Consider the following 15107-nt stretch of genomic DNA (forward strand, 5'->3'; position numbering starts at 1 on the left):
GGGAGCACCGTTTATGGCATCGCAATAGAAACCATGCTAGTTCCCATAATATCTGGTAGCTTGATTTTTTTTTTTCATTTTTCTTGCTTCTAGGCTTTTTAACCCTCTATAAAAGGTAACAAACTACAGCTTTGCACTAGACTCTATATAGACCCATGTCAATTACCCATCTTAAGAAATTATAAAAAGACAATCTGGTCTTGACTAACTCCCTTTAAGGTCACTTAAATGATTGACACAAAGCAGACAAATGTAAAAGGTGATGTCTTGTTTTAATAGCTGTGCCAAAACAGAGAGCGGGGATACTTCCTGTCCCAACGCAGCTATTTGAAACATACAATCTCTGCTTTAAGCGACGCCAATCCTTGTGGTGTCCGCTATGAGCATAGCAAAACTGAGGTAGTCAACCTTGTGCAGGCTCAGCATAACCAATTCTAATAACCACTAAATGCTGCTATTCCATTCTCTTAGATGTGTTATGTCTGAACACCGGGAAAGCTTGTTCAACTGGTAGCGTCTAACAGACACATGTTCCCATAACTAGGAGGTGGGGAAGAGTGCGTAACATTGCAAGATTAACATGATTCTTTAAAGTTTTTGAACAATGTCGGATCCAGTCATTTGCGTCATCCAGTGCGCCACGCAGAAGATCACACAGTTCAGATGATCTCGGTCCAAGAGCTGTAGTTTGTTTACCTTAGTGGGCAAGTTATCAAAGATCTGATGCAAAATGTTTTGGGGGCTTTACTGTTCACCTAGAACAGCATACTGGTTGTCTAACTGGAGTTGGAGAGCCTGGTTCTTTGCAGCTTCTTCTCTTGCACGGTTTTTATGCTTCACTATTTCAAAAGTCTTCTCCATTTCTTTATCTCTGTTTTGAAAACAAATGCCATCAGGAGTTTACGTTATGCATAATACAGACAATAGAACAACATTACAGTGACATGGTCTTTCTCCCCAATAATAAAAGGGGTGTTCTAATCGCCTCTCTGGTGGCCTGGGTCTACCATCTTCAATCTGTTGAAGCAATACAGCCTCCATAAGTCTTCAGCATTTAACACTTGCAGGAATGTGGGATTCGTGTGTTCCCCGCATTGTCTTGTCGGTCCCTCTGCCAACTCCTCTAAACTACAAGGTACAGCAGTGATGAACCACACGGCACAGCGGGGGCAGAGGAATCAGTCATGGCCAGACATGTCAAATGCTGAAGATTGGCCAGGGCTGTAACACTAAGAGAATGAAGATTGGACAACCAGGCCACCACAGAGGGAAGAATACTTTTTCTATTAGAGGAAACGGCTTTAAGGAGTCTTTCTGGGGCAACGACAGTGTTCAATTCTACAATAAAACATTTCTGGAACGTTTAAATATATGTGGGGTCTAGAGGACAAATTGAAAAACCAACACCTTCATTTATTTACCAACCTCCCTCTTAAAATAAACATGTCATGACAGCAGTACATGCCTCTTCTGGGTTCCTGACTTACTAAACTATTGAAGCTATAGGGTCACCATGAAACTAGCACTTTCTGACGCAGGGTTCAGCAATCGTAGGTTCCCACGGTACCCATGGCAGGTTTCCTTTAATGCAAATACTTCAGTTAAAGTGCAAAATGGGCATTACCCCCCGTCGATGGCAGCGGGGCCCAGCGGCTATGTTTACATGTGTAAAGCCGACCTATCCACATCAGTTCGCTGATCTCCTCCCGCTCAATAAAAGCGGTAGCGACACTCAATGCATCACTTCCAGTTTGTGAGCTGACATTCTGGGGCTAGAGAATCCAGGAAAGAAGCGGTGGTTACACAGCTTTTGTGCAAAGGTGACATTAGGGGTCTAATAGAAAAAATAAAGGAAAATAAAATACATTTAAAAACCCCATAAATGGCCCCCATCCCAGCGAACATGTATCTCCTAACTAGCTAGGTGCGCCTATGTACGAAAGCCTTGATTGGCCACATGCTAGGTATCGCCATGTGCACCAAAGATCAATAATTCTAGGACCATTATTCATGTTCAACACTAAACTGATGACTAGGAATGCACCTATCAGCCAAAAATGGCACTTCTGGCATAATGCCAAAAGTGTCATTTTTTTGCCCGAAATAACAGTGCATCCCAGCTTTCTCTAGTCCCCACTGGGCACGGCTCTGTGTCCCAGCAGGGAGGAGAGAAACTGACAGGAGGCCGAGCTGTGCAGGGCGGGGGTGTGCCGTGAGCGGCCGGCATCTCTCCTCCCACAGCACTGAGCTTCCTGTCACAGGTCAGGAGAATGGCGGTGTGGGCAGATACAGCTTGCAGTGCTGTCGCAGGAGGCTGAGCTGCTCGTGTCAGGATGAAGAGCGGTACAAACATTCAGTGATCGCTGAGTGTTTGTAAATAACTGACAGAGTATGTTGACTATATCAATTATGAATGAATGGGAAGCGACAGTAGTGATAGTTATAGTAAAACACACAATGTTCAAGTTATGAATGAACAGGAACTCAGAGGATTCCTGTTCATTCATAACCGGGGCTGCAGAAAAAGAGATAGAGGACTCTGTGTCCTCAATCTCTTTTTCCATTTTAAAAAGGGAAATATCAGGGGTCTCTTTGGACCCCTAATATTTCACCGAAGCACCTCAAAAGTAAAAAATATTGAATAAAAAATAAGAAAATTTAAAAAAAAGTTTACAAAAAAATAAAAAATAGAATTCAGGATCTACGATCTGTTGCCCTGGGTCCTTCAATGAACGGGAGAGAAAAGGATTTTCGGTGAGTACAAAAATCCTATTTAAAAATTTGAAAAAGTTTGAATAGAAAAAAAACATTTTCCGTTTCGGCCTGACTTTCTCATCTCCGTTTTGACATTTTCATTTCGGCGCACCTCTACAGGCTTTTAAAACATCACCTATGGACAATTTAGGGTACCGTACTTCCACACATTTACATGGTCACACGCAATTTAAGCTTTGCATGTTTGGGATTTACTTGTCTCAACCTCATCTATTTTACAAAAAAAATTGGGTATTGCGATTTAGTGCACCAAAATTAACTTGCGTGTATTTTTTACTGATATTTTGGGTTTGATAAAGAGTTGCACTATTATGCGACAATTTTCAACTGCCACCATTTTATTCTACAAGGTCTCTGATTTCAGGAAATATATCATTGGGGAGGACGTGTGGGGGGTTTAAGAAGTGTTCAGGCCTAAAATGTGGATTATCACGAGTGCAAAAACAGCTTTGGCAATGGAAGGATTAAACCCAATATGTGACACTTACAATAAGGTTCACTGGAGTCCCATTCACATTGGCAACCAAGCTCCACTCCCATGGTGAGCAAAACTGACTTATTACAGGCGCAAGGATCTTATACCAACCCTCACTGAATACATGGACCCCTTTGAGCCCCCAGCACCAAACAGTATTGAGAATGTCCTTCATATAGAACTGCTGGAGAAATTTGTGATCCATAAATCTGATTATTGCGATAAATGCCTGCTACTGCAATGTCACACCACATAAATATGCAACAGGAACTTTACACTGTATTTGATGACACACACAATGAAGTACTTGCCTGCGGGACTCTATATGCTTGGCAGTGGCTTGTAGCGATGGGAACTGAGCATCACTAAAAATTTCTGGGGGACCCTGGGGTTTCCGGGGTGCAGTAGAGGATCTGGCAGCAGGGGGTCTATATACACCAGACTGTACTCCAGACTCTGCAACTTCAGTTACTGGAAATGATAGGAAATTAAACATGTTAAACAGTTTATGAAATCAGGTATTTTCTGAATTAACTTATGTGGAAGTTTAAAAAGTTAAACAGAATAATGTGATTTATGGTTCCGCCTTCTACATGGTCTCACCAATATTTACGGTAGGCTGAGCAGTAGCAGGCTTATTCCAAGGCCCCACTGCCTTCTCTGATCCAGAGCCACCAGCCTCTTCCCAGTCTGCCCCTTGATCTTCTTTCTTCTCATTTTCATCATCTTCCTTTTCATTGCTGCAAAAAAAGTACATTGCAGAAGGACATTACATTCCTTTCAGGCAGCAATTAAATAATTGATTTTTTTTATATTATACTTGTAAGGCATGAATGCATGAACTGTGCATAGCTGGAAATGTTCATGCTTTCCTTGTTGCCAAGAAGATGAGCGTATAGCTTCCTGAAGAGTGTTCTAAGACGGCACATTTTTACAACATCTACAACGCCCACATGACATTTGATAAAGAAACCATTTACCATTGTGCTTGCTGGTATTACAATACGTAGTTTTAAGGGCATTTTTATATTTAGACATGATGGAAATAGAAATAAAGCATGGCCATGGCATAGGTCACAGGTCCATTATTGATCATGTGCATGCCAGGAAGAAAAGCAACAGCTATCTTTCATCAGAGAGTCACTATGTTGTATTTCTTTCCTCCGTGTTAAAGAAACTGTAAAACATTTTAAATAATGTATATAACACAAGTATCACCAAAACAGAAATGCTTTAAATATGACCTATAAATATATTTAATAAACACTTTCTATTTTGGTTAGGGCTGCAATGATTATTTTAATAAATCGATTAGTTTGTCGATTTTAAAAACAATGAAAAAAATACCATCTTTTATTTAAAATAAACACAAATGGTATTAAAAACAGTTTACTTTAGAATAAAACTGCGTGCACATTTTGGGTGGGCGGTGCGTTAGGGGTGTCATTGAAATGAATGCACAGCAACGCACATTCTGCAGCAGAACTTTTCAAGCAAAAACTTTCACACTTTTATATATTTTTTTAATTGCATGTATTAGACATTTTAATTAGTTTCATGGATTTAAAATAATCTGGTTTTTAAAAATTCCAACCAATATAATTAAATAACAAACTTTTTTTTTTAAAGAACACGCCAAACCAGACAGACAAGACTCATGTTTCCGTTAGTATGCATGGCTTGATAGCCCCCCAAACAGCAGAAAGGCATCATGGCACACTCACAAACCAGCATGTAAAACAACTTGTCTCACCACTGAGGATAATAACAGAGGTTTGGATACACGTCTTCTGCAGAAAATGTGAAAGCCGCACTGCCGCGCCAAGGCACCTCTTATAGTGCGGACTCTAAACTATGAGAGTCTCCATCTTGGAGCACATGGGGGCAGAAGATTTCAAATTGGGTGCCCCCCACCCCCCTAAGTGATATCACATTGGCACCTAATGTCACCGTTCCACTATAAGGGTGCGTTCACGCCATATGCAGTGCGTTCCGTTCCGATTCTGTCCGGAACGGACCGCATCGCATTGTGGCCGGCTCACTGTGTAGGGGAGGAGGGGGCATGGGGGGCCATTGAAGTGAATGGCACCGTAGCCACACCCTCCGGCCGCAATGCGATCCCCCGCACGGGATCACAAGGCACATTGTGTCTGTTGTCCAGTGTGATCAAAATAGTGCTTGCAGCATTTTGATCGTACTGCCCTGAACCGCAGGCACAATGTGCCTTGCGATCCCGTGCAGGCTATCGCATTGCGGCCGGAGGGCGTGGCTACGGTGCCATTCACTTCAATGGCCCCCCATGCCCCCTCCTGCACCGCAAAAAGTGAGCCGGCCGCAATGCGAGGCAGTGCGTTCTGGCCAAAATCGGGCCGGAACGCACTGCAACTGGTGTGAACAGGCTCTAATAGTTTTAACTGGGGGAATGCCGGGTGTAAAACACAGCAGGCAGTGGCTTGAAACAATAGCCATCCTGCTATTCTAAGTCAGTCAGTAGCCAGCCTGCTATTGAAATTTAATATAGCCAATAGCAGGTTGGCGATTGTTCCCAGCTCCTGGATAGGTACTTGACGCTGGCTTTCTACCGCCAGCAGAAAAGGGGGCCCGGGGGCAGCAGAGAAGCCGGGGAATACAGAGGAGGCACAGGGGCACAGCAGACGTTCCGAGGGAATGCAGAGAAGGTGGTTTCAACTAATCAACGAATTAACGATTCTCTATCGATCAAATAGTTGTTTCAGCCCTAATTTTGGTGATACCCGTGTCATATACCTGCTTTCCCCTTTATAGTATTGCCTGATGGCAGTGGCCTTTTTCAGCAAAATGCACTAGGGTTGCAACTAATCGGTAATGAGAATAGTTATCAATAGTTAAAAACCTGTTATCTTTCTCAGTGCTGACAAATGTAATTTCTTATGTCCATCATATTTGTTCAGGAACCCAAAACTCCCATACTCCGACAAAGACTTGCATAAAGCTGGCCATACACAGCTCGAATTTTGACCTGCTGACCAAAATTCAAGTTGTGTGTGGCCCTGTCTGCACCACTCCATTCAACAAAAGTGGATTTTCCAATCCACTTTAGTTGAATGAGCCAGTTGAACGGTCAGCCAATACCCTTGGACCATTTCTATCGGTCCTTTCTTCCCCTACAACTTTGTATGGTCATCCTACACCCACGTCCTCCTGTGCATTATATGGAATATGAAAGGGCAAATGAAGGTGTAAGCAAATGAAGCTAGCAGAACTTCCAAACTTCATATGTTATGCATTATAGCATAGGAAGAGAAGGGCAAGAAGACTCCAAACACAACACACATTGCGTGATGAACATACTCCAAAAAATGGTTTGGTTACATTACCCTCCCTTTTAGATTGTAAGCCCTCATTACCATCTTGTCTTGATTTGTATTGTAATGTTTTCCCTATATTGTAAAGCGCTGCGCAAACTGTTGGCGCTATATAAATCCTGTATATTAATGCAATACCTTATCTGCAATGACTGGAGACGGAGTCCACTGTAATCGACTTCTTTCTGTTCAAATTCTTTCCATTCATCATCCTCCTAAATAAAAGAACAAAGTCACATTAGGACAATGGCAAATACTTGGTAAAGTGTTGGCATTTGAAGAAATAAAAAAAGGTTATAAGGGACTGGACAGTACAAACTACAAATAGAGTAATGGGTAGGTGACAGCAATGTCCAGGGAACAGAATCACATCAACCAAGTGTGATTCAGTGTGAACACATTATGCCAACATTACCGGACTTTGCATGAAAGTAGCACATTTATTTAAACAGGCTTCTGAATTCATCACTTGCGATGAAAAACTTCCTCCAGTGCAACACAACCTGCAGTAGTGTTACCGTGCGCTAGGAAGACACTGGTGTGTAATGCAGAAAAAGGCTACACATTATACCAAAGCCTTACCACAGCACACTGGTGTAAATTGACCCATCTATCAGCATCACCAGGTCCACTAAACCTCCTGCAACCATTTCCAGAAGGTCTCCACACGGCCATCTTCATGAACAGAAGATTTTAGAAAATAAAGAGGAAGCGTAATATTCCTTCTGCCAGAGCAGGAAGACTGAGACTTGAAATGCCCAGGTCTATGAAGCTGGCAGGCAATTCATCCCGCAAGCAAACCCCTAGAACTAAAATATCAATTTGTGATAGACCGCTTACTTTAAAAGAAACACCTGCTGAATTCCTAACGTGAATTGGAACGCAAAACCATTCATCAAGTAAAGATTTTAATCATCAAAAAGAAGGTTCACATCACACTAGAAACTGCTCCACTTGCACATTAAATGGCATCCCGTATCTGTTGTACCTCTCCATTGAAAAACAGAAGTCCCCTGCTCTTAAACCTGCAGGGATTTCACAGCAGCTGCAAGTACAAAGCTGCAGCAAAAGCCGAGGTGCCATCACATACAGCACAGGTGAAAAACATACAACACTGCTCTAGGAGAAACCTCATTTTCAGCCTACTGAGGCCTCATTCACACTGCAGGGGTTTTGTAATTTTTAAAAAAACTACTTGTCCAAGGAAAAAAAAGGGGGGGGGTCCCGATCTACTTGTCCCTCATGGAAATCTACTTGTCCCAATACAAACATTTTTTTACCCAAACTGTATTTAGCAGTGCCAAGAAGAGCTTCTCCTTGGTCAGCGCCGTCAGGTGACCGCGCTGACCGAGTGCTTGAATTCTGTGAGCGAAATTTAGAATACATGGTACAGATAGTACACCCGTACTGGCAGATGTACCTGAAAGGTAAGGTATAGCGGGGGGGGGCACTAGCAGCGCGATCGGCGGTGGTGTGCAATTCTGTGACCGCCCGTCCATCCACACGGTTTTGTGCACGATTGCCGACACACACACACACACACACACACACACACACACACACACACACACACACACACACTCATTCTCGCCCACACTCACATTGAATAGACAGACACCTGTTGGGACTATTTTTACTTACTAACTAAAGACACGTTTCTAAAGCATCTTATAGATTTCTGCTGTAAGATATACTATATTTTGTAATTCATCAAGCATCTTATAGACTCATTCTGTAAGATATACCATATGGTTTTAATTTTTTAGATTTTATCTTACCTTTTTTTATTTTTGCTTTTAAATAAATTTATCATTATTTTAACTATCGCTTTTTTATTTTTTCCATTTTTATGTATGTACATTTTTAATTGTTATATTTTATTTTTAACTTTTTTTTCTCACTTTATGGCTTTCACACAAGGGGTAACAATCCCTTGTGCGATAGCTTTTGGAGGTGACAGGTTCTCTTTATTGACCCCATCACCTCCAACCCAGGAGTTCTAGCACAGCACTGTGCTCGTTCTCCTGCGACAGGAAGGCTGCATTCCTGTGTCACTATTCATACGGAGGGGGGAGCGCGATTCAGGCAAGTGATTTTGGACGGCTGTACAGCTCCCACACTACATTTAGCCGGCTGCTTGCACGGGCGATAGGAATTCCACACCCCTGTGGTGGCTGAGGGGTGGTAAAGACAGGCGGTTGATCTGCGTTTTTACCGCCCACCTAAAACTCAACATAGCTGTCGCTCATGCTTATAAAACATGCTGTGACAAACCTGCCAAGTGTGACCATTGCAATCAATAGAACCGTGGCGCAAACATGTACCCACTGCAACACAATAGAGGAATCCCACTGGGATAGAAAAAAAAGTATTGAGAAGGACAACAGCTGCTAGTCTACCATCCTCTAGAAAAAAGGGACCCACCACGGATTACTTTTTAGAGGGGTAGTGGACTCAAGCACCCATCTGAATACAGCCTAAGTGTGTTTGCAGAGCCACTGCTGGGGACTTAATCAAAATGCCATTTATACACTTTATAAATTGCTCTAAAAACAATGGAAATGAAAAATTCTGACAGCACCTGTAATTAATTACTGTTCATTTAGGTGAATCCAATCACTGTTATCCAGGCACATGACAGGAGTATTATCTGACACAGCAACACAAACGCCTAGAGATTTATTTCTCAGTACCCACCAGCTGGCTGAATTAAAGAAAAAAGCTGTACATTAACCATTTGTCATCATGAATGATGAACTGTCATGAATTTCACCTTCCTCCTCATCAGGCAAATGTATATGTGCTTTATTCATGAAGATCAGCAAATTGTGATTTTCCTCCCCCCGAAAGTTGATTAAAGCACTTACCTTAAATGATGTCTCTTAATCCGATCTTCATCAGCCTTCTCTCCAGCGCGGCAACGGGTCTCAGATCCAGCGCCGTCTCCTCTGTCCTTGCTGGCACTTCCTGTCCAACGGTGTCTGCATGCGGGTGCACGCGTCCAGACTTAAACTTGTCTCTCGGCCGAAAATCTGAACTGCGCATGCGCCCTCCCCAAGATGCTTTGCGGCCGCCCGAGCATTTTCGGACGGTAGCGCGTGGGGAAGACAGGGGTAAGTTTAAACCGCTTTTAAAGCGTTTCTTTAAAAAAACAAAAACTTTTTGCATACATCTACTGCTTGCTAGCAGTAGATATACGAGAAAAAAAAAATACAAGTTTAAACAGAGTCCCGGCGGCAAAAGTCGCCGGGAGTCTGTTTAAACAGCCCCGATGCTGGCGACGTACACTGTACGTCGTCAGTCACGAAGGGGTTAATGTTATTTTCTTCTCCTACGCACAACAGCAGAACACAGCTTTGTAGGTTTCAGGGTACCTGCCATACTGATATGCTTTATGTGTTGTTTCGCATCAAAGAATGATTTCAATGTATGTTTCACATGCCAAAAATAACAGGACCATCTAAAAAAGGAAATTAATGTATCGAAAAAATAATCGCACCGTGGAGACAGTAGTGGATATGAGAAATACTGAAATATACACCTGGACATCAATATAGATAGACCCATGTAAAGTTTAGCCAACAGCTTTGTTTCTGATTTGCCATCAAAATCCTTCACAATGCTTAAAAAGGAGAACTATGAGGTGAGTGCTTTTCACTCACCTCATAGTTCTAGCTGACATGTGACAATGAAACTGTCACAGGTCGGCTCAGTAGATCGGGAAGTGAGCGAACACATACCACGTTCGCTCACCTCTTGATCATGTCACGGCTCTCTGCCGTGACAGGGGAGGGACTGGATTCCCCCCTCCCTGATCCTCCAGCGCTGACTGGCGGAACGGACGGGCAGGTACAGCTGGCTCTGCCTCTAGATAGGCAGAGCCAGCTGTCACTCACGCAGCTGGGCGGATCCAGACATAATTGTCGGGATCAGTTCCGGCTGCGGCGTCTCAGTATACCGCGACCTATACTGAGCTTTGGGTGATGGGAGGACGCTAGTTTGTGTCCTCCCGTTACCCGGAGAACTATGGGGAAAAGCCCTAACCCCATAGTTCTCCTTTAAGAGAACAGATTATATTTCCTGAATCAATATTTGTTTTAATAAACTGGCTACAAAACGGATAACCTAGGACAGCAATGAAACATTTAGTGCTGGGATAGAGGTTACTATTACTGCTCAATTGTAACTATTGTTATCATTAACTTCTGCATATGTGCCCTGCATATGAATGCTTACCTAGCAGTGTGCACAGCCCTATTCAAGTGTCATCTGCACGTTTCTAAGAGATATTGTCATTCACTAAGGCCTCATTCACACTGTCGCGCATATACGCACGTATATGCGCGCATTGTACCATATGCAAATAAATGGCTCCATAAACATAGCTGCGTATGGACCCGTATATTTGCGTAGCATAAAAATGCGCAAAAACAGAATGGAACCGTGATGCGTCCGCGCAGTGTATTTACGCGCATATACGGACATACAGTTCATTAAAATTTCTATTACGAATGATGCATTCTGGGATTGCTTATTGTGCACGTATATACGCACATATACAGTTTTGCATTGTGTGTGAATGATGCCTAATAGTCTTGCTGTTTAGAAGAAGCTGGGCTCACACTGGCCTCCACACAGGCTGAGCTAGATGTACTGTTTTTTGCCCCCAAAAAATGGAGGGGGAAGACATGAGCTTTAAAGGCTGGAAAAGGACACCACCCCCACCAGTCACACCCAATAATTAAATATTTCCTGAAAGAAGAGTCCCTGGAAAAAAAATGATGGGAACTACAATTGTTTATATTAGTATGCATATTAGTGCAACGGTTTATCAAACACCGTTAAAAAAAACACTAAAAAAAAAAAAAAAACATTAAAGTTAATTTTAGAGCACAAGAATGACAATTTGTTGGTAAAATATAAAAGATAAGGTTAAGTAAATAAACACGTCCAGCCTTAAAATTGCATGCATTTGGCACCCAAAATTGTACATAGGCCACTCTTTAAAAGCCTTTTCAGGTCATCCTGTAAAAAAAAAAAAACTACAGATAATCAATAGCTGTTGGAATTACATTAAAGTGTTATTAAACCCTCTGGGGGAAAAAAATATGTAGCAGCATACATTACATCACTATTGTTTCCCGCCCCCTGCAGTCTTTACAGCATAATCACACTTTGAAAATCTAGGTGGTTTTTTTTGAGTTTCTGCCTCCGTTCACATTTGCGATGCATGAATGTGCATTCCTGTGCGTTTGCCACACGTCAGCCATTCATTTGAATGGGCTGCCATACATGCAACAAACATTTTCAGCTGCGAGCTTCCTGCATTGCATGACACGCAGGCAAAAACAAGAATTTTACCGCCCACGCTTGGGGTACCATTAATAATGGCAGTGTTTGTGACGCACATTTTTAAACACATTGTGTGAGCTTTTGGCCCACATTCCCAAAGGGTCTCCCTGGAGCCACGTGTGTACCACTGAACCTACACACATTACTTGGTGCCGTGCCCAGGGGACACGTGCAGCTCTCTGCTGCTGTACTTGGCCAACGCATGCACAATAAAGTCAGTTAGACCGCTGGTGCAGTGTTAGGCCTAACCATGCACATAATAGCCAGCTAGTGCTCTGGTTCTGTTTGGAGGACACCCGCACAGTTCAGGCTGCCAGGGCTCCGATGCTGTGTTTGGAGGACACCCGCACAGTACAGGCCGCCGGTGCTGTGTTTGGAGGACACCCGCACAGTACAGGCCGCCGGGGCTCCGGTGCTGTGTTTGGAGGACACCCGCACAGTACAGGCCGCCGGGGCTCCGGTGCTGTGTTTGGAGGACACCCGCACAGTACAGGCCGCCGGGGCTCCGGTGCTGTGTTTGGAGGACACCCACACAGTGCATTCTGGTGCTGTGTTAGGAGTAGTGGCAGTGAACAAGGTATCACCGCACATGTGGTCCCGAAGATTTAGCTCCTGATGTGCGAAGCTCTAATCACAAAGATACCGAAAAAAGAAAGTCATACCAAAAAATTAGGAATTTGGGGCTCAAGAAAAGACATACATTAACTACTAGTTGGGTAGAGCTTAATATAAAGACATATAGATGACTAACAAAAAAATTAAGCCACCCCCACCAGTAATGTTGATCAGGTCTGAACCAGGGACATAATAAAAACTTAGTACACGTGACCCAGTATGAGCTTCCTTCCATTAACTCTGGGCAATCTTCCCCACCAATCAGAAAGCAGCAGCGGAGGGAACCTGGCACATATTTGTCAGGCACCGCACATCTCAATATGCCATTTGGTAATGACGCTGGCTGCTTTCTTCTGGCCTTGACAGGCAGCCTGCCGCACACATGTGACAATGACAGGCGAGCTCCCACGTGTACTTATAGTCCCATCTCCGTTAGGGAGTTCCCTATGGAGTCCAGCAGCATACCTTCTCCTGCTGGGTGTCCTGCGCCTCGCTCTTGTTGGCCTTGTCCTTCTTGACGTTCTTGGGCCCTACGCTCAGGGACACTAAGGAGGATTGCGACCCTTCCGGCGGCCTCGCTGACGACCTGCTGATGTTCATAGTGCTCTTCTCTTTCTTCTTCTTTTTGTCCCTCTTCGCGAAGAAATCATCCAGGCTCCTCTCGTTGGGCTCAGCCATGGCAGCGGTAGCGATAACAGGAGACGGAAGGGGTTATGTGAACACTGCACACGGCACGAACCGGTCACACTCACACACTGAGTGGATCGGCGAGGCCGGAAGCGCTGCCCACACCCGGGGTTAAACCATCAAGACGGCGCTGGTAGGGGTGACTGGCTGCGACTTTGCGCTCTCAGCTTACGTGGTGTACGATCACGTGTATATGGAACACCCCTCTCTGCTTTGGAGTAGTCTGGACTGCCTCGCGCTACTTTCTCAACCTAGAACGTGTCTCGCCGCTTGCGTTGCTCATTTTCTTTTTTTCGACAAATAACTTTATTAACAATGGAACATGGTGGTAGTCCCTGTGTTCCAGAAATACGCTACTTGTTCTGCTTTCTTTCGTTGTGTTATTTTAAAGTGGAAATTTGCAGGGAAAGATAACAATAAGCTGCTAAAAAAATGCAATTTTTGGAAAATGTAATTTTTTTTTTGAACCAGATTTCTGCCTACTACTTAAAGGCTCTATTGACAGATTCTGTCCATTTCCTGGAGCCTCCTGTGAAGGGTTATAAGCACTTCCTGGAGGCGCTAGTGATGACTTCCGTCCTCTTCCTGGAAGTGCAAGTGACAGCTTCCATTTGCTTCCTAGAAACACCAGTGACACTTCCTGGAGGCCCCAGTGGCAGCTTCTGTCCACTTCCTAGTGGGCCCAGTGAGGGCGTCTTCTGGCCACCTCCTGGAAGGCCTAGTGACAGTTTCCATTAGGGATGCACCGATACCAGTTTTTTGTACCGATATTTATATTGCGGTACTCACCAGTACCGGTAGCATGGAGCTGGCTTCCCAGGCAATCAGGAAGTTGGGCAGCAAGTCATTACCCACCACACATCTTCTTGATTGCCCGGGAAGCTGGCTTCATGCTGTTTGGCCAGCTCGATGCTGATTAGCCAGGAAGCCGGGTTCCCAGCCAATCAGCATAGAGCCGGCTGTTTGGCCATCACGATGCCGATTGGCTAGGAAGCCATTTTCCCAGCCAATCAGCATGGAGCCGGCTTCCTGGCCAATCAGGAAGCATGGAGCTAACTTCCCAGGCCAATCAGCATTGAGCCGGCTTCCCGGCCAATCAAGAAGCCGGGCCGCAAGTCATTACCCGGCTCCATGTTCCCTCGCGGTACTGCCGGTCAGAGGAAATCTCCCACTGACCAGAAGTTCCCATATCGGGGTAAGTATCCGAGCATTTGGACGAGTACCAGTACTCGCCCAAATACTTGGTATCGGCACCTCAACCATCACGTTGGCTCACACAGGGCTTGGGAACAAAGTGCCTGTGAGCTAAGTGGATTTGAGCTGTTTGGGATATATTGAGTGCTTGATTTTTGGAATACTTGTTGTCTCTGCTTCCTTCCTTTTTAGACCCTTTTTTAGTATTTAAAAACACTTTTTCCTTTTCTGTCAGTTTTTAAACTGTTCCCTTTTTTCCCCCTCATGTTTGCAGTGCTCTGGTTAGGGGGAGGGGTTAATTGTGCTCAGGTGTCTCTCATTGAGCAGGTGTATTATAAACTAGTGCACCATTCATTTTGAGCTTGCTCACACAGGGCTTGGGAACAAAGTGCCTGTGAGCTAATGGCGTTAAAAAATTGGTGTTTAACCTGTAAGTAACATCTTTATTTTCATATCAATTTGATAAATATTGCAATTGGGATCATAGTTGTTAGCATGGTTGAAGGGCTTGTTCAGTGCACACTGTGCCACATGTATGCACAAATGGAGCCACAGCTCCAAGGTGTATATCGCTGTGACAGATGTGAGCAGATTGCACTTCTGGAAGCTCAGATTAGACATCTGGAAGAGGGGAATGCAACACTGAGTAGACTGGACAACCTTGA

General features: G+C 44.0%; 1 protein-coding gene across 4 annotated transcripts; it reads right to left on the reverse strand.

Annotated features, from left to right (window-relative positions):
• Positions 1-506: 506 nt before the first annotated feature.
• Positions 507-13389, reverse strand: CDV3 (CDV3 homolog). Of its 4 annotated transcripts, XM_018555956.1 has the most exons (6): positions 13027-13389; positions 6733-6809; positions 6249-6251; positions 3854-3990; positions 3562-3721; positions 507-871 (listed from the first exon to the last, which is right to left on the reverse strand). In XM_018555956.1, the coding sequence occupies exons 1-6, from the start codon at positions 13237-13239 to the stop codon at positions 745-747; spliced, it is 717 nt and encodes a 238-aa protein (XP_018411458.1). In that variant the 5' UTR covers positions 13240-13389; the 3' UTR covers positions 507-744. The 4 variants fall into 4 exon arrangements, with proteins under 4 accessions (XP_018411458.1, XP_018411457.1, XP_018411455.1 ...); XM_018555955.1 differs by lacking the exon at positions 6249-6251 and having other exon boundaries at positions 3854-3987; XM_018555953.1 differs by lacking the exon at positions 6249-6251 and having other exon boundaries at positions 13027-13388.
• Positions 13390-15107: the final 1718 nt, after the last annotated feature.

This window comes from Nanorana parkeri, unplaced genomic scaffold (genome assembly GCF_000935625.1).
Source record: "Nanorana parkeri isolate BGI_ZX_2015 unplaced genomic scaffold, ASM93562v1 scaffold219, whole genome shotgun sequence".
NCBI classification, from domain to species: Eukaryota; Metazoa; Chordata; class Amphibia; order Anura; family Dicroglossidae; genus Nanorana; species Nanorana parkeri.